The sequence below is a fragment of the Mytilus galloprovincialis genome, chromosome 4 (assembly GCF_965363235.1).
Source record: "Mytilus galloprovincialis chromosome 4, xbMytGall1.hap1.1, whole genome shotgun sequence".
NCBI lineage: Eukaryota > Metazoa > Mollusca > Bivalvia > Mytilida > Mytilidae > Mytilus > Mytilus galloprovincialis.
In genome coordinates, this window is record NC_134841.1 from 5,453,636 (window position 1) to 5,479,212 (window position 25,577).

The window sequence follows — 25,577 nt, forward strand, 5'->3', positions numbered from 1 at the left end:
TAAGGTTTGTAATCATAACAATTTATTTAATGATGGAAATAACAAATAATTTACTTTTTTATTATTTTCCTGAATTTTTCATCATCTTTTTCACCTGTACTTCATGACAAGGTGTACAAAATTATATACCATGTTACAAAATATGATCATATTAAGTTATCCAAAAAAACTGAACACAAAACTGAAAATGGCTGTCTTATTAAAAATATCTATAATAATTCTATTGCAAAATAATGTCAAATAGATAAGATATGTTATGCCAATTCTTGAACCTTCCGACAAATTTCTTGAGTTAATTCTGAACACTTTGAAGATCCTCCTAAATCACCAGTCAAAACCTAAAAATAGAAATTTAAGATATTGAAACAGGTCAAATATATTGAGATTTGAAATTTGAGTTTATATACATGTTTTGTAATTCTGTTGTTTTAAGAATTCAGATAGTCCACTTTATATTGTCCATTATTTCACTAGTCATGTAAAGTTTACACAAAATATTGCTTAGCCATAATTTAATTTAATAATGTTATGCCATCTAGGTGAGTTTTTCAAAGGCTAAGTTTCTGCTATTTTTATTTCCACTGATTAACATTTTGCATTGGTTGGATGATGGTAAATATTAACACACAAACCTAGGACGAACAAGGAGCATACTGTTGTTAGTATAAGAAAGTAACCTTTCAAAAGCCACTATTCCAATTTCTACATTTATAGCATTTTATGAAGTTTTTGTGCTAAAACTGAAACTTATCTATTTCCTTTTTCTAGATAACACAATGACCTGATAATTTTACATACAAAACTTAGACCAACTGGCATCATCTTAACTCATCAATTACTAAACTATTGGTAGTAACACATATTTTCCTCTTTAAATCAAAAACAGAAAAAAATACAATCTTAAAAAAGAAATATAATCTATTGAATGAGTTAATTTACCTTTCCTTCTCTTATAACTTCAAATGCTGAAACCTCAATTCTACGAGCATGTTCTGTATACCCTAGATGTCTAAGCATCATAACAGCACTAAGTAACAAAGCTGTAGGGTTTGCCTTGTCCTGACCAGCTATGTCTGGGGCAGTACCATGCACCTGTAAACAGAAAAGTACCTGTCAGGAGCTGTGATTATACAAATAAAACATAGAATGATTAAGTTCTCTCCTTTTTCCCTTCTAGATATGTTACTATCAAGGAACTGTAAAACAACCTGGACTAACAAGGATTGTTAAACATCCAACAATTTGTGTACTGTGTACATGGACGGTAATATAGAAACAATGCTATGAATAATCAATTGAAATAAACAAAATATTTTAAAAATATGATATACAGTATGAACAAGTGTATTGCGATACTGTATTTAATAGGTAGCAAGGTGCTATCACTTTTTGAGGATTCTAGGTTCACTCAAGTTAATGAGTTGAATTTACTTCATATGTATCTAAATGTCTTATATTTTGTTGTGCTTGGGTTGCTCTCTAGACTTCCTGCTTTCTTCCCTAGTCAGTTATTATAACCTTCACCTATCTCCTGACAAAAAACTTTTAAGATGAGCAAGTTACTAATTATAAATAAATAGTATGACCATAATCCTAATGGTACAATATTCAAACCAAATTTGAATTTAAACAACAGATTCAACTTACAGATTCAAAGATAGCACCATCCTCTCCAATATTGCCACTAGGTGTCACTCCTAAGCCACCAATTAATCCAGCACAGAGATCACTGAAACAAATTAATTAACCTTTATATCTGTTACCTAAACATTGCAAGGTTGATGTTATCTTTATCACCAAAAATATAAGCATTGTAAATTCTAGAAATTATCTCATCAACTTATGTTTACAGGCAAATAATTTAATTTTGGATGTAACACGTCTTCTGATTGGCTGACGTTATTTTGTTATCAGCCTATAGACATAATTTAGTCATGTGACCATGACGTCATCAACGTTTTTTATGGTTTTCTACAGTTTAAAATGGAATTTAGAATTAAATTATAAGAAATGACTGTAATATTTTTTCTGTCTATGAAGAAATAACATAAGAAATGTGTCATTCCTTAAATATCTATTTTTATTTTTAAGAATTAGTAACAAATATAAATCATATAAATAAAATATATAGTAATATAAATCAAAAATTAACCAGATGCTCCGCAGGGCGTAGCTTTATACGACCGCAGAGGTTGAACCCTGAACGGTTAGGGCAAGTATGGACACAACATTCAAGCTGGATTCAGCTCTAAATTTGGATTGTGATTAAATAGTTGACACAGCATAGGTTTCTGACACAGAATGAATGTGTTCTAATGAACTTAAAATTTTTGTTTCTCTTAGAGCAATTCACTATGCTGTTGAATATTAATCCTCTCAAAAAAATGTTTGAAGAAATTTTCTTTTTTATTTATGAAATTTCAAATGAGAAAAATTGAACCCAATTTTTTTAATCACATCCCCCTTTCCCTTATTCCAAAACTAATCTCAATTAAAATTTCTAATGGAGTTTGCAACAATAACTACTCATTTAAATACATCATAAAATATTAAGATGTAAAAAAACTGCTTGCATCACTGAATGGTAAAGATTATTTTAATTTATCAGTTGGTAGTAAAAAGTGAATATACATTGTATATTGTATATAACAAAGATTTAAGTTGATTCTGGACAAAGAAAGATAACTCTAATTAAAAAAAAATTTGATATTTCACAATTAGATATTTCTTGCCATTGCGCAATACTGTGCAATTGAAAAGACTTGCTATTGCACAATACTTAATATAATAATTTTAGATCCTGATTTGGACCAACTTGAAAACTTGGCCCATAATAAAAAATCTAAGTACATTTTTGGATTCAGCATATCAAAGAACTTCAAGATTTCAATTTTTGTTAAAATCAGACTAAGTTTAATTTTGGACCCTTTGGACTTTAGTGTAGACCAATTTGAAAACAGGACCAAAAATGAAGAATCTACATACACAGTTAGATTTGGTATATCAAAGAACCCCATTTATTCAATTTTTGATGAAATCAAACAAAGTTTAATTTTGGACCCCGATTTGGACCAACTTGAAAACTGGGCCAATAATCAAGAATCTAAGTACATTTTTAGATTCAGCATATCAAAGAACCTAACTGATTCATTTTTTGTCAAAATAAAACTAAGTTTAATTTTGGACCCTTTGGACCTTAATGTAGACCAATTTGAAAACGGGACCAAAAGTTAAGAATCTACATACACAGTCATGACAGTTAGATTCAGCATATCAAAGAACCCCAATTATTCAATTTTGATGAAATCAAACAAAAGTTTAATTTTGGACCCTTTGGGCCCCTTATTATGTTGGGACCAAAACTCCCAAAATCAAACCCAACCTTTCTTTATGGTCATAAACCTTGTGTTTAAATTTCATAGATTTCTATTTACTTATACTAACGTTATGGTGCGAAAACCAAGAAAAATGCTTATTTGGGTCCCTTTTTGGCCCCTAATTCCTAAACTGTTGGGACCTAAACTCCCAAAATCAAGACCAACCTTCCTTTTCTAGTCATTAACATTGTGTTTAAATTTCATTGATTTCTATTTACTTAAACTAATGTTATTGTGCGAAAACCAAGAATAATGCTTATTTGGGCCCTTTTTTGGCCCCTAATTCCTAAACTGTTGAGACCAAAACTCCCAAAATCAATCCCAACCGTTCTTTTGTGGTCATAAACCTTGTGTCAAAATTTCATAGATTTCTATTAACTTAAACTAAAGTTATAGTGCGAAAACCAAGAAAATGCTTATTTGGGCCCTTTTTGGCCCCTAATTCCTAAAATGTTGGGACCAAAACTCCCAAAATCAATACCAACCTTCCTTTTGTGGTCATAAACCTTGTGTTAAAATTTCATAGATTTCCATTCACTTTTACTAAAGTTAGAGTGTGAAAACTAAAAGTATTCGGACGCCGGACGACGACGACGACGACGCCGACGCCAACGTGATAGCAATATACGACGAAAATTTTTTCAAAATTTGCGGTCGTATAAAAATTATTCAACCATACCTTAAAATATCACCATAAAGATTAGGCATAACTAACACATCAAACTGAGTAGGATCTTGTACCATCTAGAAATATAACATGAAAACATTGTAAAAACATAAAGATTAGGCATAACTAACACATCAAACTGAGTAGGATCTTGTACCATCTAGAAACATAACATGAAAACATTGTAGAAACATAAAGATTAGGCATAACTAACACATCAAACTGAGTAGGATCTTGTACCATCTAGAAACATAACATGAAAACATTGTAGATACATAAAGATTAGGCATAACTAACACATCAAACTGAGTAGGATCTTGTACCATCTAGAAATATAACATGAAAACATTGTAGAAACATAAAGATTAGGCATAACTAACACATCAAACTGAGTAGGATCTTGTACCATCTAGAAACATAACATGAAAACATTGTAGAAACATAAAGATTAGGCATAACTAACACATCAAACTGAGTAGGATCTTGTACCATCTAGAAATATAACATGTTTACATTGTAGAAACATAAAGATTAGGCATAACTAACACATCAAACTGAGTAGGATCTTGTACCATCTAGAAACATAACATGAAAACATTGTAGAAACATAGGAGACAACAATTTCTTGTATGATAATTTTCCATCTTATGGCAATAGACTAAGATGGGTTTTGTTGTAAAATATTTTGAGGGCTGTTGCACATCAATAAGGTTGAAATCAAGAAACACCATTGATTGATAATCTATAAATATAAAAAACAAGAATGTGTCCTCAGTACACGAATGCCCCACTCGCACTATCATTTTCTATGTTCAGTGGACCGTGAAATTGGGGTAAAATCTCTAATTTGGCATTAAAATTAGAAAGATCATATCATAGGGAACATGTGTACCAAGTTTGAAGTCGATTGGACTTCAACTTCATCAAAAACTACCTCGACCAAAAACTTTAACCTGAAGCGGGACAGACGGACGAACGGACGAACGAACGGACGGACGAACGGACACACAGACCAGAAAACATAATGCCCCTCTACTATCGTAGGTGGGGCATAAAAATTGAATTGAGTGAAATGGTGCTCATGTAGTATTATTTTGTCACTGTTTAATTTGGACATGTTTCTTTGAGTTGTTATAAAGAATTATTGTAAATTCATAAATTATTGAGTGCCTATGATTGTAATTTTTGAAGAATGGGACGAAATGATAGATCAATCATTGCCATTTCAAGAAAATTTGATTACAAATATACGAATTAAATATCAGAATGCAAGTTCTTGTTATTGCAATATCACTCTGTTGTATTAATATACACCTTGCAATAATTTCTGAATTTACAGTAACAATATTTAGTACATATTTTGACAAAAAATATTTCTTATTCCAGCTGTTCTTTCTCTAGGAAATCAATTTTTATAAACATAGCTAAACATCTAATACAAAATGAACCTGAACATTGGTAAGGTTCTAACCTAGGGTGACTGGGGATTAGAAATATGGTCACTTGGTCTTCTGACCAGCATGTAAAATGCTTGCCAAAATGGGGTGTCCGTTTAGCTGTGCAGAATGTATCAAGTTTGCAGCAACGTTCTGTCAGAATGGGGACGTTAAATCTGATGCCGCATGTAAAGAGAGTGCCACACTCTTTACATGTTAAGAACCCTTGCAAAAACTTTTTGAGAGTTCCGTAGGTGGCCTGTTGCAAGGCAAAATTTCTATCCTTATTGAATATACCCTCATTTTCCAGTGGCAGTCTAAATTTCCACGACCATCATCCTAAAGGCCTCTATTACAAGACCTACATATTGTATTTATTTTTAATTTGTTCCTGTCCTGAACATGCATGAAATATTTGCCACTGGGCATTAAGCAACCAACATTCAATCAATCATCTATTTTTAAATGAATTTATTTTAAACCTAAATCCAAAGTGAAATCATAAATTACTATTTTTTGAGTTACAGCTTTCTACACTGCAATGTACATTGAATGTGATATTTAATACATACATTTAAACAAACTGTGTCTAAATACATTTCTCTAAATTTCATATCAGGATTTTTTTCTGCTACATGTCGACAGCATTTCAGGAAGAGTCCATCAGACATTCGCCTAAAGATTAAAGATAAAAATAATAATGTCAAAATACTAGAAAACTAACCTTATGCATGGTGATTTTATACCTAGAATAATTATACATCACAGCAAAAGTACATATGACAAAAAGGTTTTCTGAATACTATTATATAGCCATCATAGTAAAATCCTTCGAATACTATTATATAGCCATCATAGTAAAATCCTTCAAGTTTGCTAAATACTTTTCCATGGTCATTATAGTAAAATTCTTCAAGTTTGCTAAATACTTTTCCATGGTCATGATAGTAAAATCCTTCAAGTTTGCTAAATACTTTTCCATGGTCATTATAGTAAAATTCTTCAAGTTTGCTGAATACTATTCTATAGCCATCATAGTAAAATCCTTTAAGTTTGCTGAATACTATTATATAGCCATCATAGTAAAATCCTTCAAGTTTTCTGAATACTATTATATAGCCATCATAGTAAAATCCTTCAAGTTTTCTGAATACTATTATATAGCCATCATAGTAAAATCCTTCAAGTTTTCTGAATACTATTCTATAGCCATCATAGTAAAATCCTTCAAGTTTGCTGAAAACTATTATATAGCCATCATAGTAAAATCCTTTAAGTTTGCTGAATACTATTCTATAGCCATCATAGTAAAATCCTTTAAGTTTGCTGAAAACTATTATATAGCCATCATAGTAAAATCCTTTAAGTTTTCTGAATACTATTCTATAGCCATCATAGTAAAATCCTTCAAGTTTTCTGAATACTATTATACAGCCATCATAGTAAAATCCTACAAGTTTTCTGAATACTTTTCCATAGTCATTATAGTAAAATTCTTCAAGTTTGCTAAAGACCAAAATTTGTAAATCCAGGTACATTTAACATCTTAAGAGCTGGTGTCGCCCACCTTATGGTCTATGAGCATATTAAACAAAGGACACAGATGGATTCATAACAAAATTGTGTTTTGGTGATGGTGATGTGTTGGTAGATCTTACTTTACTGAACATTCTTGCTACTTACAATTTTCTCTCTATATAATAAACTTGGAGAAGACTTCATAAGTACGATTTACTTATGTCTAATCCATTTTGCTTTAATTCAGCAAATACAATAAGTTTAAACAAATAAACTTGGCTCTTTAGTTACAGATGAAAATATTTTGTAAAAACTTACCAAATTAATGAAAATTGTTAAAAAGTGACTATAAAGGGCCATTACTCCTTAAGGGGTCAACTGAACATTTTTGACTTATTTGTAGATCTTACTTTGCTGAACATTATTGCTGTTTACAGTTTATCTCTATCTATGATAGTATTCAAGATAATAACCAACAAGAATGTGTCCAAAGTACACGGATGCCCCACTCGCACTATCCTTTTCCATGTTCCATGGACCGTGAAATTGGGTAATTATCTAATTTGGCATTAAAATTAGAAAGATCATATCATAAGCAACAAGTGTTCTAAGTTTCAAGTTGATTGGACTTCAGCTTCATCAAAAACTACCTTGACCAAAAAAAAACTTTAACCTGAAACTACCACTTTCATTTTCTATGTTCAGTGGACCGTGAAATTGGGGTCAAAAGTCTAATTTGGCTTAAAAATTAGAAAGATCATCTCATAAGCAACAAGTGTTCTAAGTGTCAAGTTGATTGGACTTCAGTTTCATCTAAAACTACCTTGACCAAAAAAAAAGACCTCTACTATCGTAGGTGGGGCATAAAAACAGCAAAATTTCCTTAAAATTACCAATTCAGGGGCAGTAACCCAACAACTGGTTGTCTGATTCATCTGAAAATTTTAGGTTTTTTTGTTTTTTTTGTTTCAGAGTTATAAGCCAAAATCTACATTTTACCCCTATGTTCTAATTTTAGTCATGGTGGCCATCTTGGTCAGTTGGCAGGGTCACTGGATTTTTTTTTAACTAGATACCCTAATGATGATTGTGGCCAAGTTTGGTTAAATTTGGCCCAATAGTTTCAGAGGAGAAGATTTTTGTAAAAGTTAACGACTATGACGAACAGCGTACGCCAAGTGATGAGAAAAGCTCACTTGGCCCTTTGGGCAAGGTGAGCTAAAAATTGAGAGCATGAAAAAAAGAAAAAACACTTGCAAAAAAAAAAAAACCCCATCCCAACTGATATACCAAAAGACCTTACTTTAAGTGAGGGAATAAACTTATGATTAGGAAAAGCAGACATACAGCAATGTTAAGCTATATAGAAGCTAAAATTAAATGATGACATATTGACGCTTTGAAGGTGAAAGGGAAACAAATCAAAGGTTAATGTGCAATAGTATCTATTGGGACTAGCAAGTATGTCTAAGATTGAACTTGCAAAGCAAAAATAATTTGGAAACTGGAATTCAACATATAAACAAGTGTTTTTTTTAAAATTTGTTTTACAATCTAAAGGACATAATAAACCTATTCAGTATACATGTATATTGACAGTGTGACATACATACATGATATTTGCTTTATGTACAGCGGTTACTGAATCCCTGTTATTATCATGTGCATACTTGAAGGCATACTCTGCAACTCTCATTGATGCTTCTTCTGTTATCAATTTTATACTTTGTACTACACCATCAACTATCTGAAATAAATTATTTGTTACTTTATACATCATACAAATTTAATGTCACAACGTTCATACTGTTTGGTAAGACTGTTGCATTTTCTAAGTAGGTAAGTTTCTAATATTACTATAATATTTTTCTGTACATTATTATTGGACATTAAATATTTCCCTGACAACTGAAATTATCAGATTCATGAAATTTATGAACAAAGTGATACAACTGCCTAACTGCATGTTTTAAAAGGCCAAATATTCAGGAGGTCAAAAAGTTATTATCTCCTTGTTAGAGAGCAAAAAAGATTGCAACCAGCTTCTTAGGCTTAAATTAAAATATGGTGTGTTTGCCCTTTACTGACCGACCCTTTAAATTCGTTCCGCTTGAAAATCTTTTATTTGAATCAACCAGCAGAATTTTATTTTATTCTATTTTTTCGTTCCTACCAAAATCTTATATTTGTATTTTGCGCTCAAATTTTTTTTTTACTGGAATCCTCCGGTTGTATCTTTCCTGTATAAGGTCTAGACCATTTGGTTTGACATGAACACTTGCATTTAGAGTTTCAAAGCATTTGTTTGAAATGGATGTTGAAATCTTTGAAATCATGACATGACAAACGTTACTCTCTGTCTTTATACTTGAAGAGCAGGGTTCATTCAAAAAAAAGTTAGCCCAATACAAAATTATCAACGTGTGTATTTTGTAAACTGACGTTGTCTCCTAAGTAGGGATGACCGTTGGTGATCTGTAGATCAGGATGATTATGTTAACAATGCCTTTGACCAGCATTTATATATTAGTTATATCTGACATGAATCAAAGGTCTGTAAAGTGGAGAATATTTGGCAGTAAAATGGCCAAGGTTTTCCATACAGATCATTTAAAAAATGCAATATTAAATATGTGATAACATCTTCGCTAGCCAAGGGTTACGATCCACTCCCACTCTCTGTGGAGAGAGCTAGAGTGGATCGTAACCCTTGGCTAGCGAAGATGACGTGACAATTGAGTTTCAAGTCTTGTAGCATTTTTATTAGAAACTCAGGCACACACGAAAAATTAAACACTCTAGGAACTTTTTCTACTAGTAATGTATGTCTGCCGAGACATATTTTACCAGGACAAAGTTATCTCTTACATTTGTCGAAATGCGCATCTGGTGCAGAAAAATTGGTACCGTTAATGTTATTACTACCACTGGGTCGATGCCTCTGCTGGTGGACTGTTAGTCCCCGAGGGTATCACCAGCCCAGTAGCCAGTACTCCGGTACTGGCATGAAAATACGGATTTTTTTGTGTTATTAAATTTGCTGTTATACAAAATGTTAAAAAATATTATAAATTAAGGAATGTATCTCCCTCGTGCAAAGCTCTGATTCCTTTCAAGGATTTGGCTATACTTTTTTGGAACTTTTGGATTATAGCTCTACATCTTTTATATAAGCTTTGGATTTTACATATTTTGGACACGAGCATCACTGAAGAGACATTATTTGTCGAAATGCGCATCTGGTGCAGAAAAATTGGTACCGTTAATGTTATTACTACCACTGGGTCGATGCCTCTGCTGGTGGACTGTTAGTCCCCGAGGGTATCACCAGCCCAGTAGCCAGTACTCCAGTACTGGCATGAAAATACGGATTTTTTTGTGTTATTAAATTTGCTGTTACAAAATGTTAAAAAATATTATAAATTAAGGAATGTATCTCCCTCGTGCAAAGCTCTGATTCCTTTCAAGGATTTGGCTATACTTTTTTGGAACTTTTGGATTATAGCTCTACATCTTTTATATAAGCTTTGGATTTTACATATTTTGGACACGAGCATCACTGAAGAGACATTATTTGTCGAAATGCGCATCTGGTGCAGAAAAATTGGTACCGTTAATGTTATTTCAGGAAACCTTCAGGTCAAGGTAAGCGTACAAAGTAAGTAGTACGGAATATTAGTGTAAGTTAAACTCTTAAATGTTCCAGGCATATAAATGTTGAAAATATGCCGTACAGCTCTATATTTTGATATTTCAAACAAAATAGTAGTGCATATGAATTAACTTTACATTGTACATGAAAATTTTTTTCAAAACTTCCTGGGACTATTATACTAATAGTCCCAGAAATTTATAAGCAAAAGCATACTTAAACAAAAGCAATAGACGACTTTCCAGTTCATCCGTCACCGGAAAAAACTTGTCAATTATGCGTGCCTTTATGACTTCATTTACCAGATAGAGGGGATCGCCTATATCCCTGCACAATTAGCGTTCATCAAGCGTCTTAGTGATGGTCATTGTCCAGGATAAACTAGAAATAATGTTTGTTTTGGAAGTACTTTATCACAATTCCTTAATGACAGCAGTGCTGATTGTCAATTATAAGAATTCAATTTGTCGAATAATAAATGCAATATAGTATTATAGTTTTCCAACCACTCGCTCAACATTGGAATGGAAGTGACGATGCCCTAAACGCATGAATGATGTTCACTAAAACCAGAGTTTTTGACAGAAATGCATCGAACTCGAAAGTTGTCTATACAGACAAAAATGACATCATGCAGATTTTGTGTCTATAAAATAAAATATTATACCTACCTGCCTACCAATGACAAAAATGTACCAAGCTAGGTTATTTTTTGGGAAAGAATAATAAAATATTTTACCTACCTACCTACCCTGTTTCAAAACATAGGGTCGGAAAAGGGCAAACAAACAATATTTTTAATTTAGGCCTAGTTTTACTTTAGTCTATTCACATTATCTTTCATGTATCTTCAAACATATTAACCTCTTAGTTAATAGACTTACTATATGTTCTATTCCACTGTATTCTCCTTCAGTATTTTCTCTAATTGTCACCAGATCTACATTGTTGTAAGGTGTTTTAAAACCTTCTATAGATTTACATGGTCTAACATTGGCATATAATGTAAAAGCTCTGAAATAAGATAAAATAATTAAATTACAAAGAAGTTTGATACAATTGAATTCCATATTTTTTTTTGGCGTTGAGCATGCATAACATTTTGAGAATGAAGAGCTTCAAACAAAATGTATTTCTGTCAACACTGTTACTCTATCAAATAACACAAAGAAGCATTCAATTTTTAAATGTTTTCAAATCAACTGTTAGAAAACATCTCTATGTTTTAGTTATATAACAATTTTGAACTTGATACCCTCACCCAAAACAACCAAGAGTTCATAATTTTTTTAGTGGTCCAAAATATTCCACTTTAATTTCAATCAATATAAGAGAAAAATGAAAATACTCAAATATTTTTTTTATGGAATTTTTTTCCAATAATCAAGTCTTGAACTGATTACAATGAAAACAACAAAAAATAAACTACCATGTAAACCATTTTAGTGGTCTAAACCATTTCATCATTCTTAAATCAATTTCAAAAAGCAGTTCTCTAATAATTACAAGGAACAAAATTAGAAATTACTCAGTTAATTTTCATAAGTCTGTATCATAGAATGTAACAATATATTGCCAAAAAAGCTTTCAGCCATATTTAGGACTGGAAGTTTTCAGTCCAAAGCCCGTAATTTTGACAAATTCATTGACGCTTAACGAAATGTAAAGTCAATCTGAAGCTCATCCTAGTTGACTAAAGTAATAAAAATCAGCTCAATATGTGAAAACGTTTATAACGAATTCTGAATAACTATTCGTTGCAGAATGACAGATAAAGGTAACATTATATTGCACAGACCTAAAATGGTGGGACCAAAAAAAGTAATCCCCAAAATATATAAATAGTATTACACATATATGTTTAAGAATAATTGTTTATATCTGGGTATAAATTTAGATGGATTTTTTTTCATCAATACACTTTTTAATAGTGAAACACTTTGAAAAAATGTCAATAGTTCAAACATGTGTGAACAACCTTATAGCCTGACTTACTTCCTAAGTGCTAAGTTCAAGGACTGGTGACCTTTTCCTATTGGTGTTGCCAATGGACCTTTCAGTCCAACCTTTGTTCTACTCATAGAGTCAAATATTTTTTGAGGTAGTCTAAAGTTTCCATCAGGACCTTTTACTGGGGTGACATCAACATCTTCCCATTCCACAGGTACCTGTTAAAAAATAGATTTTTAAAGCATTATATTAAAGTAGGTACCAGTATTGGTTTTTCATAATTTCCTAATCAGAACGTATATTTGTGGATTGAGGGGCTATTGTATATTTATGGATATCTGAAATCATGGTTTTGCCAAACTTTGCATACAAACTATAAACAATTTATTCTTTGGAGATTTTACATATCTATACAGTGTTCTCCCCAGGCCGTTTAAGCATCGCGGTACTGCGACGCTATATTTTCTTCCCGCGACACTATAATAATTTCCGGCAAGCTATAATTATTTTGAGGATGTCATTTTTCTCGTTTCTATATGGCAAAGCCATGTCCTAAATTTTGAACTTTCATCTAATTACCGCTTATGATCATAAAAAATATATCACCTTTAATCCCTTCAAGTCCGACAATAGACAATTAAGGGTGATCAAATAGGTGTTAATTGCCCTTTGGGGGATAACTGTTTGGATAGGAATACCCCAAGCTGTCACTTGTGACATGATTAATACCACGTGGTCTGCAAAATATTACAGTCGTATTATTTTCTTTCTCTACCTATCACTTTTTGTAAATCTAGAGTGATAAGTTTGATTATGAGCTAAATAAGTTTTGGTCTTTCTTGAGAAAGTGATCATAATTGGCTTTATTCATCCATTTAATGCATTAAAAACGCCATATTCATTCCAAATCTTTTGTCAAACATTGTTTATTTTCGTATTTTTCATTGCTTTCAGCGGCCATTTGATATTTTAGTGTAAACTACTGGTCGGAACCGGACCAGATATGACAAAAATCTGTATTTTACGATAATAACTACATTTGCACAAATGGCACAGTAGACAAAAAGCAATGATACCTAAAGAGAAAACTAAGCATTTACAGACTTTTTGTTAGATAACTTTGTTAAGAATATATATCATTTTGCTGAACACTGTCTATACCTAGGAAATACATGAAATTGCAGTGATATTGTTGGCTTTTTTCAAAACTACCACTACCCTTTTTTATTGGGAAAATATGCATCATTTTCATCAAATTGGGAAATTTAAAATAAACCACGAATTTGACTGAAACTTTAATTTACAGACCCATTTTCATGAGTCAAACCCTGATTTAAAATAAGGCTCCATTTTGTGAGTGATGATACATAAATAGACCCTCAAATGTGCACATATAGTCATTTTTGGAAAGAAAATTGTTTAAATGAGTGTTTTCAGTTTGTATTCATGCACAATTTCTACTAAGACTGCACTGTTTGGGAAAATAGTTGTCTTTTTGGGAATAATCTGAAGCCATTTTTTTTCAAATTGGGATTCTTCTCCAGGGGAAAAAGCGTTTATTCTCCACTAATTTAAGACAAACAATATCACTGAATTGGTATCCCATAATACTCATGAATTGAAAGTAAGTCAAATGAAGTAACCAGTATGGCCTTAGTTACCTGACTTGGTATCCCATAATACTCATGAATTGACAGTAAGTCAAATGAAGTAACCAGTATGGCCTTAGTTACCTGACTTGGTATCCCATAATACTCATGAATTGACAGTAAGTCAAATGAAGTAACCAGTATGGCCTTAGTTACCTGACATATAAAACTACAGGAACTAGGCCACAGGAAAATTCAGTTAGTTAAAATCAGCAAAATACTTTAACCATTATGTTACTGTTTTTCAAATAAAATTGTTGTGTTAATATTTTGGGAAAATATAGTGTATCATACAGGAGGTTTTGGTATGGTATGGCATCCTACTGCATTATCTTGACAACCTACACTTTTTTTAATATACGATAGACCATTTTTTAGAGTTAACTTTAGAATATGCAGTACTATCCAAACTGAGAATAATGCAGAATAGTACCAAGACGGTTTTCACATTATGTATAATGAAGTATTAGATACACACCCCACTTGCACTGAAGATATCTTTTACAGACTGTGATATTTCCGGACCAATGCCATCTCCTGGTATCATGGTGATCTGCTGAACCTGTCAATGTTTAAAATATTACCTAGAGCATGAAATGTCTTAAATAGTTAAAAATATTAAAATTAATTGTTAAGTTTAAAAAGTCAAATATACAAAGTATATTCACACATGTTACATGATGACCTATAACTCAGAATTATTTTCAATTGTATAACATAGTTTTTAAGGCTTTGATTTTTAGAATACATCTGCCAGTGACTTTCAGTTGGTAACATTCTTGACCTCTGGCTGCGTCTGGCCTATTTACAATGTTCATTGCAACAATTTCTCCTTACTGTTAACTTATTTGTACTATTTTTACATTGTACTGTTCAAACAAATTGGATTTCTGTTCATAGAGAATTGAAGTTGTAAGTATCGTTAAACATTCTGTAATGCGTGTGGTCCTTCATAAAAAAACTGCCTGTGTGTATTTTAAGAAATTTAAACATAAAAATGGCTTCTTTTTTCGTACTTGTAGACTTTCATAGGTATATTTTATCAGAAATACTTATGTCAGTTGGAAAATGGCTTATTGAATGGCTAAAATAATGAGCACTGGCATGTAAATCACTGAACCTCTTCAAAATCATCATTGGATGCAATTTCATAATAACGGAAACTCGGAAATATATTTTTTGTCACTACAATTTGTGAAGGTTTGTGCCGTATCATTCTTAACAATATAACTACATGTAAGTAAACTTACACCAGAGGACATCTGTCTGCATGATGAAAGACTTTGTGGTGTCACCTTAAAATCAAATATAAAAAAATTATACAACATTGAACACATATTGAACAAATATTTTATTGTAAATACTGTTCAGTTTTTCCCTGGACTTTTATTTTTGGCCAGAGGAGTGGCCTCCTGTCTGTTTGAGATGCCCGAGTCAATTACACTTTACTACAGAGTTCGACTCATAGTGGGAAGAAGAAGAACATTCTCTATAAATAGTCATGTGACTGTGTGTGATAATATGTGTTGATTGAAACATTAGTAAAAAATTTACTGGTTGCTTCCTTTTAGTATTAGGCTTTTTATACTAAGATACTAGAAACACTGACAAATTTCAATGTCTATTTGTAGTGTAAAATCATTTCAAATTACATGTACAGTATTGTGTGATTTTACAGGTTGTGGTTTAAACGAGGATTTCTTCGATCTCCCATAGAGGAAGTGAAAATTTATTACAGATACAGGTACAATGAGATGTGTAACTCGCTTATATATATGTACAACCCACCACCAGACAATCCTTAACCGAACACCAAGGGAGTGTTAGGACACTATAATGTAACGTAGTCTGTTATTATGGTTTAGGAAGCCAAAGAACTTCCAAGGAGAGAACCACTGGGTTTATAAGCGGAAACAAACAAACCATAGAGATATCTACAGATTGATCTTCAGATGAAAGCCAGGGAGCAGTCAGCACTCTGACTAACCTAGGCCATTAAAGTTATCACTCTTGATAAATATTAGGTCTATTTCTAGAGATGCGTGTTGGAGGGTGAAAATCACCCTTCTAATGTTCTTAACCCTTAGACTGCTACGCGCGACTATTGTCGTTCCGATAAGACAGTCTGCTACTGCTACTCGCGACTATAGTTGTTTTCCGTAACTCGTTTGTTTACACAGTTACCATGGAATGGGCGGAGTCAATATTCATGAGATTGCAGCAGTTTCGACTTGTATGGATTCTGATTGGTTAAAAATTTGCGTTCTTTCAAATGTCTCTTGACTTTTAATGAGGTATAACAGTGTCTTCCCTAGAAAATTCTTGATGCATGGTGGGTCTAAGATGAATTTGCAGCGCGGAGCGCGGTGTTGTTTTGTAAAATTATTTCTATTACACTAGTAAAATGAATTGTGCTTGCAAGTTTAAAAACTTCACATAAATCTGCAATACAGTCAGGAACAATACTTAACATTTTCTCTCAAGGCCAGCCTGGATTCAAAAGTTTTTTCAAGGGCCCTGTAGAATTTTTTTAGGCTCTACCAGGTTTGTTATTACTGACAGGTACATACATATAAAATAATCTGGAATGTTCGATCTTATATAAAAGCCAAAAATATATGTTTGAAATACCTTATACATGTGAGGGCCCTCATGGGGTTTTTGATTATGTGATTACTTGGCCGTTTTTTTAATGATTATTTGATTATTAAGCCAAATATTTCATGATTATTTGATTACCTAGGACTGTATTTTTAGTTTATGATTATTTGATTACTAAAGATAAGCAAATATTTAATGATTATGTGATTATATTGGCAAAAAAATGGTGATTATGTGATTACTAGGACCCCCCCATGAGGGGCCTCACATGTAGCTTGTTTCTGATTATGATTGAAATAATAAAGGAATTAAATTAACATGAGTTTTTCAGAATTAAAATCCATTTAACCATGTATTTTCAGACTGGTGAACTTTATATATTTGTAATATTAATGAAAAAAAAACACAAAAAAAAACCAGCCCCCCTTTTCATACCCCTAGATGTAAATTATTTTAATAAAAAAAAAGTATTATCAGTTTCACCCCAAGACATTATTAATTGTTCATGAATAAATCTTAGCAGTTAATCAAAATGATTTCCAAAATGAAATTCCTACTGTCTATAAATAACAATGAAATGTAACTGTTTCCTGTTAATAAGGGGTTTCCCGAATTTTCCCGCCAAAAAGCACATGGCTTTCAACAATTGTAAACAAAGCATTCAATTTGTGATCATGGATCACAGCTTTAATTAATTTAATTTGGATATAGATATAAATTTAAGGTACAGTCAAGCAATGTTTTTACTTTCTTCTGGATTAAAACTAGTTTGAAAGATCAGTTTGAAAAATAAAACAATTTTTGACATCAAAACAAAAACGATCTGAATTGTAAATATTCAGTGACCCATAATTTTTTTGAACTCTGCTACAGAGGTCAAAGTTACATCATGTTTCAACCCAATGATGTGTATTCTCTGTTACAACTAATCAACTGCGTTTGATATAAATATTTCGATGTCAGACTTATGATTTCAAAACGTAAAATTTATACTGCAAAAGGTTTACTTTTTATTTTTCACGGAAGGATATTTGGAAGCTGTATCAGGCTATAAATTATATTTATCATTAAAACAACTTGAACTCCCGATTTCTATTATATATAAATGCAATCGAAGTCTTGAATGTTGTTCTATCTAATCAACGTGGTTGTAAAATCAGAGCGTTGCATCTAATTATGATCAATTATCAGTCCAGTGAGTTTGAAACACCTGTAGAGTTTTGTCAATTGTCACTTCATATTATAAAATAATAAAAATTTCACACATAGCGGGATGCATAGCGGGTATGATACATGCATGGCGGCCGAAATTTTATGCGTAGCGGTACCGCAATGCATGAATAGCCTAGGGAAAACACTGGTATAAGCGATAAACCGAAAGTGAAAATTTTTGATGAAAAAAGTGACAAAATGGCGGACATTATTTGGAGAAATGGCCAACACGTTCAGAAGTATTTCAATGATAACGATTCAACAGCGGCGGCCGATTAAAAGGATTTGAACGAGAACCGAAGATATAATAGACAGAAATAGAAACATTCTATCAAAACTGCAAACAGGAGACTTTTAAAGCGAGAATTACGGGGATTCCCAGACCTTGTTCAAAATGGATGACATGAAACGGGATTTGCGATGTTTATCATTTCGCCTTTCAAATGTGAATCAATATTGACTCACATCAATAGACCCGAACTTTAAGTTTGTCAAGATTATATATTGATGAAAGCTTTAACAATGAACTTGTCGTATAAATATATTTGTACATGGAAGTAAAAGTCAGCGCAGTGAAAGTTGGAGGGAAATACTGGAAAATATTTGCATAAAAAAGACCGTTGGTCTGAGAAGAAACTTTTATTTTTTGATAATCACAATGGAACTTAGTTCTTAAAAGAGATTTTTAACTATATTGGTTCAGTTCTGAAGTCCTGGATACTTTTACATTGATGGATTTGTTAATAAAACATGAAAGCATAAGTTGACCTTTGTTTACCTCTATTCACACCTGTACAGGTAAAAAATGACCAGAGACTCACACAAAAATAAAATAAATAAAAAATACAGAATCTAACAATACTTTTTTATATAACTTTTATTGATGAATATTCAATATTTACAAAGATACAGCAATTGTAAGTGAACATGTTTATTTCATCAGTTATTAGAATTTTACTCAGCATTACACAAAAGTACAATAGAAATCAATGCAGCAGTCTAAGGGTTAAACTTCCAATGCCCAGAGTCAGGATTGAACCAGGGACCTTCAGTATTGTAGAGAATGGTCTTTTATCACTAAGCCAAGCACATATTCATATAGCATGAATAAAAGAAAATGTTTAAATCTACATGTTTACATTTACTTCGATGATTTGTCATAAGATTGTAATCCTAACGTCAAAACCTTGCCACAACTTAAGTCTCACGGTCTTGTTTTATCTTAATTTGGTGCACTATTTCTTTAAATAATATCTAGTGGTACTTTAATTTTGTCCACCAATAAATTCACTTTATCGCTATTTGTCTGCCATTACTGGACATCACCAAAGGCTTCCGTAAATTTTGACACCATAATATTAAATATCTGACACCACAATGGAAAAGTGATAGTTGTAGGATGTCATTAGTCCAAGCTGGACAGATACTCGGGTCGACTAGGACAGATTTCTAAATAGCGAGAGAGGTGTGCGCATGCGCTAGAAGATGGCTGCTTTTTTCTGAAGCTCCGAGATAGAGACTTATAATTTGTGAAAGTTTCCCTGTTTTTCGCATCTTTCAAAGATAATACACAGCCATGAGTGACCTTACATCTACATACACGTTTTAAAACAATTTTCCTACAACAACATTATTTTTTGATTGAGTTGTGGCCTTTTTACTAATCTCCACGTGGTAAACTCAGCATCCAATATGGCGCCCAAAGTGAAAGATATTTGTAACAATTGTAATAAGGATGTGGTATCTAATGACAGAGCCTTATCATGTTCTATTTGCGATAAATGGTTCCACATCAAATGTGAAAGGGTTCCTGTCGCAGATTATGACTTCTTACAAAAATCAGATGATAGTATCCAGTGGGTTTGCAAGGGTTGCAAAGGGGCTTCCCAGAAAATTTGTAAGATGTTGACTTTAATGCACACAAGACAAGATAAGATAGAAACAGAAGTTGTTGGTCTAGCAAATAGTCTGAAAAATTGTAATGAAAGGATAAATTCAGTGGATAAAAATTTATCCCAGCTTAATGAAAACTTACCCAAGATGGTGTCACAACAAATAAGTCAGATTATTGATGACAAGTCAGAGGAAGAGAAAAGAGAAGCAAATGTTATTATATTTGGTATTCCTGAAACTGAGGAGGGGGACTCTAAAATGAAAGATACTGAATTTATTCAGGGGCTATGTAGTGACTCTTTAGGGATTGACAATATTGCTATTGACGAGATTACACGTTTAGGTGCAAAGCCTAAGAAAGGCTCAGGGAAATTCAGGCTTACTAGGTTAGTTGTTAAGGATAATACCTCTAGGAACAATCTATTCCGTAATGCTTATAAGTTGAAAGACACCAAGATAGGTGCTCACAAGAAAATTGGCATAGGCAGAGACCTCACAAAAAAACAGAGAGAAATTAATAATGCTCTACGTATTGAACTGGGTCAAACCAAAAAGGATTTTCCACATAGGAGTTGGGCCATTCGTAGAGAGAAGATAGTTGAATTGCCAAAATCGGGGATTCCTCCATGGGCCCCCGATACATAATGATAACAATGATTATTCAGATACTTCAAATGTAAATATGTTAACAGTTAATGTTGATAATTTTGTTCCAGTTAATAGTTATGTTAAAGTTACAGTTAATGACAGTACAAATGAGTTAAATATGTCGCAAGGTATTTCCAATACCCAACCAGTTAAGGAGGATAAGAAATTTACTCCGAAGGATAATTTGAAGTCGTTGAGAGTTTTGTTTTCAAATGTTGACACCCTGTCAAATAAGCGTTCAGAGTTTGAGGCACATTTATCAATTGAAAAGCCACATATAATAGGTTTATGCGAAATATATCCTAAGAACTCTATGGATAAATCTATATCATCCATGCTAAATCTAGCTGATTATGAAAAGTATTTACCGGACAAAGTGGGGGATAGAGGTGTAGTTATTTATATTCACAAGTCTTTGACTGCTTTTAAAGTTGACATTTTATCGGAATCTGCTTTTAATGAATCGGTGTGGTGTGAAGTTAAATTAGAAGGAACTGATAAACTGTTATTGGGCTGTATTTATAGGAGTCCGTCGTCTGTATCCTGTAATAATAAGAAATTAAATGATTTAATATGTCATGCTCGTAACTTAAAGTACAGCCATTATTTAATTATGGGAGACTTTAACTACCCTGAAATCAAATGGGTTGATAATGAAGTATCAAGTGGTATTAACACAGATCCTTTTAAATTTTATGAGTGTATGCAAAACAATTTCCTATTTCAACATATATGTACACCGACACGTTTTCGTACTGGTCAAAATGCCAATTTACTTGATTTGGTTTTCACGAATGAAGAAAATATGATATCCAAAGACTCTATACAAATGGATTCGCCAGTTGGGAAGAGTGACCATTGCATGATAACTTTTGATTTTTGTTGCTATTTGAATAATGAGAATACTTCTGGCGATCGTTTTTCATATTTTAGAGGTAACTATGAGATTTTTAATGAGACTCTAAACGACATTGACTGGGATGTTCTGCTAAATAATAAAAGCATTAATGAAATGTGGAAATGTTTCTCTACTGTTATGTCCGATAACATTGATAGATTTATTCCGAAGAAGAAAAATGACCGTAAATTTATAAGCCCACCTTTGTGGATGGATAGAGCTACTAAGTCTGCAATTGTCAAGAAACGTAAATCATGGAAAAAATATAAATATTCAAGAAATAATTTGTCATATATCAAATATGTGAAGGATCGCAATGAATGTACAAATACTGTTAAAAATGCCAAACTTAGTTTTGAACAAAAAGTGGCCTTAGAATCAAAGACTAATGTAAAGTCGTTTTGGAATTATGTTAACAGTAAACTCAAGACTAGATCAGGAATAGGTACGCTTGAGAAACCGGATGGTACTTTAGCATCCAGTACTGCTGACAAAGTTGAAGTTTTAAATCAGTTTTTTACTAGTGTTTTTACTCAAACGGAGGACTTGAAAGATTATGATACTAATTCAGTGTCGAACAATTATTTAAATGATATTAATATTTGTCAGGAAGATGTGATAAAGAAACTTAATAAATTAAAGACAGATAAATCTGCAGGACCTGATGGTCTCCATCCGAAAGTTTTATATGAAGTTAGACATGCAATTTGTTATCCATTGTTTCTAATTTTTAATAAGTCTATCAAAGAGGGGAAAGTTCCAGACGATTGGAAAAATGCCATAGTATCACCGATATTTAAGAAAGGGAAAAAACTAAAACCTGGTAATTATAGACCTGTAAGCTTAACGTCAGTGGTATGTAAGATATGTGAATCCATTATTAGAGACAATATTATGAAGTTTATTCTTACAAACAATCTTTTTACTAGTAGTCAATATGGCTTCCGTCCTGGTAGATCATGTGTTACTCAACTCCTAGAGGTTCTGGATGAGTGGTCAGAATTAATTGATAGTGGTTTTCCACTGGACTCGATTTTCCTTGACTTTTCCAAGGCGTTTGATACTGTACCGCATCAGCGTTTATTTTTGAAACTTGAAAAACTTGGAATAAAGGGATGCATTTTAAATTGGATAAAAAGTTTTCTATCTGGGCGTAAGCAATGTGTTCGTATAAATAACACAACATCAACATGGTCAGACGTTGTGAGTGGTGTACCTCAGGGAAGTGTTTTAGGACCAGTTCTTTTCTTAACATTTATAAATGATCTTCCTGATGTAGTAGAGGGCATAGTGAAAATTTTTGCTGATGATTGTAAAGTTTATTCTAAAGTCTCGTCAGATTATGAGCAAAGTAAGTTACAGGAAAATTTGGACAGATTATGTGAATGGTCAGATATGTGGAAATTAAAATTTAATGCTGCTAAATGTAAAGTATTGCATATTAATCCTGACAATGACCTGAAATATCGTTATACCATGTTGGATGAATCTGGAAATTTTATTGCATTATCTACAGTGAATGAAGAAAAGGATCTTGGAGTAACTTTCGAGTCTAATTTGAAATTTGAAAAACATATAAGTGATATTTACAACAAAGCGCAGAGAGTGTTGTCTCTTATTCATCATTCTTTTGATTACATGGATCAAGATATGTTTCTTACTATTTATAAATCAATAGTGCGTCCGCTGCTTGAATATGCGACATGCGTCTGGTCACCGTATCTTAAAAAAGACATTCGTAAACTGGAATCTGTACAAAGGAGGGCCACAAAACTGGTGAAAAATATTTGTCATCTTAATTATGAAGACAGGCTACGTTCATTGGGTTTGCCAACTTTGGAATATCGTAGGGATAGGAATGACATGATACAAGTCTACAAATCGTTGCATGGTATAGATGACATCGACTGGATGAAGCTATTTACTTTAGCACCATCTAATAATACAAGAGGTCACTCATTAAAACTGTTTAAAAAACAGTGTAAGACCACACATAGACTAAATACTTTTTCAATTAGAGTAGTGGATCAGTGGAATAACCTGTCTGATTTAACAGTGACGGCAAAGACTCTAAATAATTTTAAGTCTGCACTAAATGGCGAAAACTGGAACCCTTATAAATTCATATGTTCGTGTTAATTAAGTGTTCAGCTGCGCACACCCAAATAAGTGTTTTTTATTATAAGTTTAATATATATTATATATATATATATATTAATTATGAGAAGAGAAATGCATATACGACAATCCAAGATGAGGGGTCAGTAGAAGCCTTTGGCTTATTTAACGACCCGAAGATAAAGGTATAAAGGTATAAAGGTATAAAGGTATAAAGTGTATGGACTATGGGAATTATTTCTGTTTTTTTCAAGGGCAAACCTTCTTTTATAATTTTCAATAGTTTCGGAAAGGGTACTGATCAACAGCCAAAAAATTTCGTTCATAAAAACAACATAATCAATATCCGTAAAACAGTGTATCTGTTTCCTTAATATAATGCAATGAGTGATGAATGATGATATTGATAACTTTCTGTGAGTCTGAAATTATCTTTGACTGTAAATGAAAAGATGGAAATCAGTTTCATGATTCGTAGTCCATGTAGTCGATCTAATGACCCTAATTTAAATATATGGTCAATTTCTGTAAATTACGCTTAAATTATGCTTCACCTTTTCAGAAAAGCAGACAATCGCTTTCCTCAGCAACCGGCTTGCCATGTTCAGAAAATCAACCTTGTCAAGGACGTTGATCTAGTAAGAATCCGTAAGACGTTTTATGCAGTTTGACAGAGTTTCAAATTTATACAAAAGATAAAACGCACAACAACGGACTCTTAATTTGATATTTAGTCAACTCCAGATAGTCTTTTCTCAAAAAGTATTATCCCATTTTACTATGCCGAAAATTATTGCTAGACCTACATACTTAAATTTGCCATTTATTGACCATACATCAAATTATCATTTATTATAACATACACCAATATTACAAGAATGATAATGAACTGATTGAACTCGAAGTTTATTGAAAGGATTCGATAAATTTACCAAGATCGTTTCTTAATTTCCGTGCACGGCAAACAACATCTCATTAAAAATGAGGATGTGCTTTACCGTTTGAAATAAGTTTTCTATAGGTACAACCAAGCTTCGAAACCAAATCTTTATATGATCTTTATATCTATGAAAGAAAAATTTTGTAAAAGTTTTAAGATATTTGTGGTAATAAAATCCTTGACTTAATTATTTAACAATTTACCAGTAACAAATAGATTACATTCGTTTTAATTTAAAACGTCACAACAGACACAGGCAAACGGTTTAATGCCATTTGGCCCAGTAGATTAAGTGGATAAGGTTATTGTAAGTCAGAGTGCAAATATTTACGATTTAAAAAACACTAAACTATAAAGGGCAGTAACTCCTAAAGGGATCAATTGAACATTTTGGTCATTTGACTTATTTGTAGATCGTACTTTGCTGAACATGATTATTGCTGTTTACACTTTATTTATATCTATAATGATATTTAAGATAATAACCCAAAACTGCCAAATTTCCTTAAAATTACGAATTCAGAAGCAGTAACTCAACAACGGGTTGTCTGATTCGTCTAAAAATTCCTTGGCAGATAGATCTTGGTCTGATGAACAAATTTAACCTATGTCAGATCTACTCTAAATGCTTTGGTTTCTTAGTCTATTTTTGATGATATTCATTTGACGTGGCTCGGTACCTATAAATCCTGTCATTGTGTTATTGTGCTATGGTAAATTTGTGTATTCTTGTCTTTCATTTCTTATGAATATGCTTTGTGTATGTGTCTTTTTGTGTTTCTTTGGTGATATTTTTTTTTGATAGGAATTTTTTGACTTACCTTTTATGCCTATTTTGTTTTGTTCACACATCGATAGCAATATAATGGAATTTGATGCGACTGTCATTCAAGTTAGAGGTTTCGCTAGCTATAAAACCAGTTTTAATCCACAATTTTCTACATAATAAAATGCGTAGGAATGTGACTGTTATAATCCATTCGTTTGATATGTGTAAGCATTTGATTTCACCATTTGA

The 25,577-nt window shown here is 32.4% G+C and overlaps 1 protein-coding gene across 1 annotated transcript; it reads right to left on the minus strand.

The window, feature by feature from the left end:
- Positions 1 to 151: 151 nt before the first annotated feature.
- LOC143071189 (isocitrate dehydrogenase [NAD] subunit alpha, mitochondrial-like) lies at positions 152 to 24,289 on the minus strand. Its single transcript, XM_076245354.1, has 11 exons — positions 24,174 to 24,289; positions 15,500 to 15,544; positions 14,728 to 14,811; positions 12,646 to 12,818; positions 11,535 to 11,664; positions 8,612 to 8,745; positions 6,053 to 6,155; positions 4,057 to 4,121; positions 1,648 to 1,729; positions 940 to 1,092; positions 152 to 338 (listed from the first exon to the last, which is right to left on the minus strand). The coding sequence occupies exons 1-11, from the start codon at positions 24,219 to 24,221 to the stop codon at positions 255 to 257; spliced, it is 1,101 nt and encodes a 366-aa protein (XP_076101469.1). The 5' UTR covers positions 24,222 to 24,289; the 3' UTR covers positions 152 to 254.
- Between the last annotated feature and the right edge of the window lie 1,288 nt (positions 24,290 to 25,577).

Excerpts from the sequence above, each read along its gene's own strand:
- LOC143071189 (XM_076245354.1), bottom strand. The coding sequence starts at position 24,221 with ATGGCAAGCCGGTTGCTGAGGAAAGCGATTGTCTGCTTTTCTGAAAAG. Across the intron at positions 12,819-14,727 it reads ATATCTTCAGTGCAAGTGGG|GTACCTGTGGAATGGGAAGA; the intron begins GTGTGTATCTAA and ends ATTTTTTAACAG. Across the intron at positions 6,156-8,611 it reads GTACATAAAGCAAATATCAT|GCGAATGTCTGATGGACTCT; the intron begins GTATGTATGTCA and ends TTTAATCTTTAG.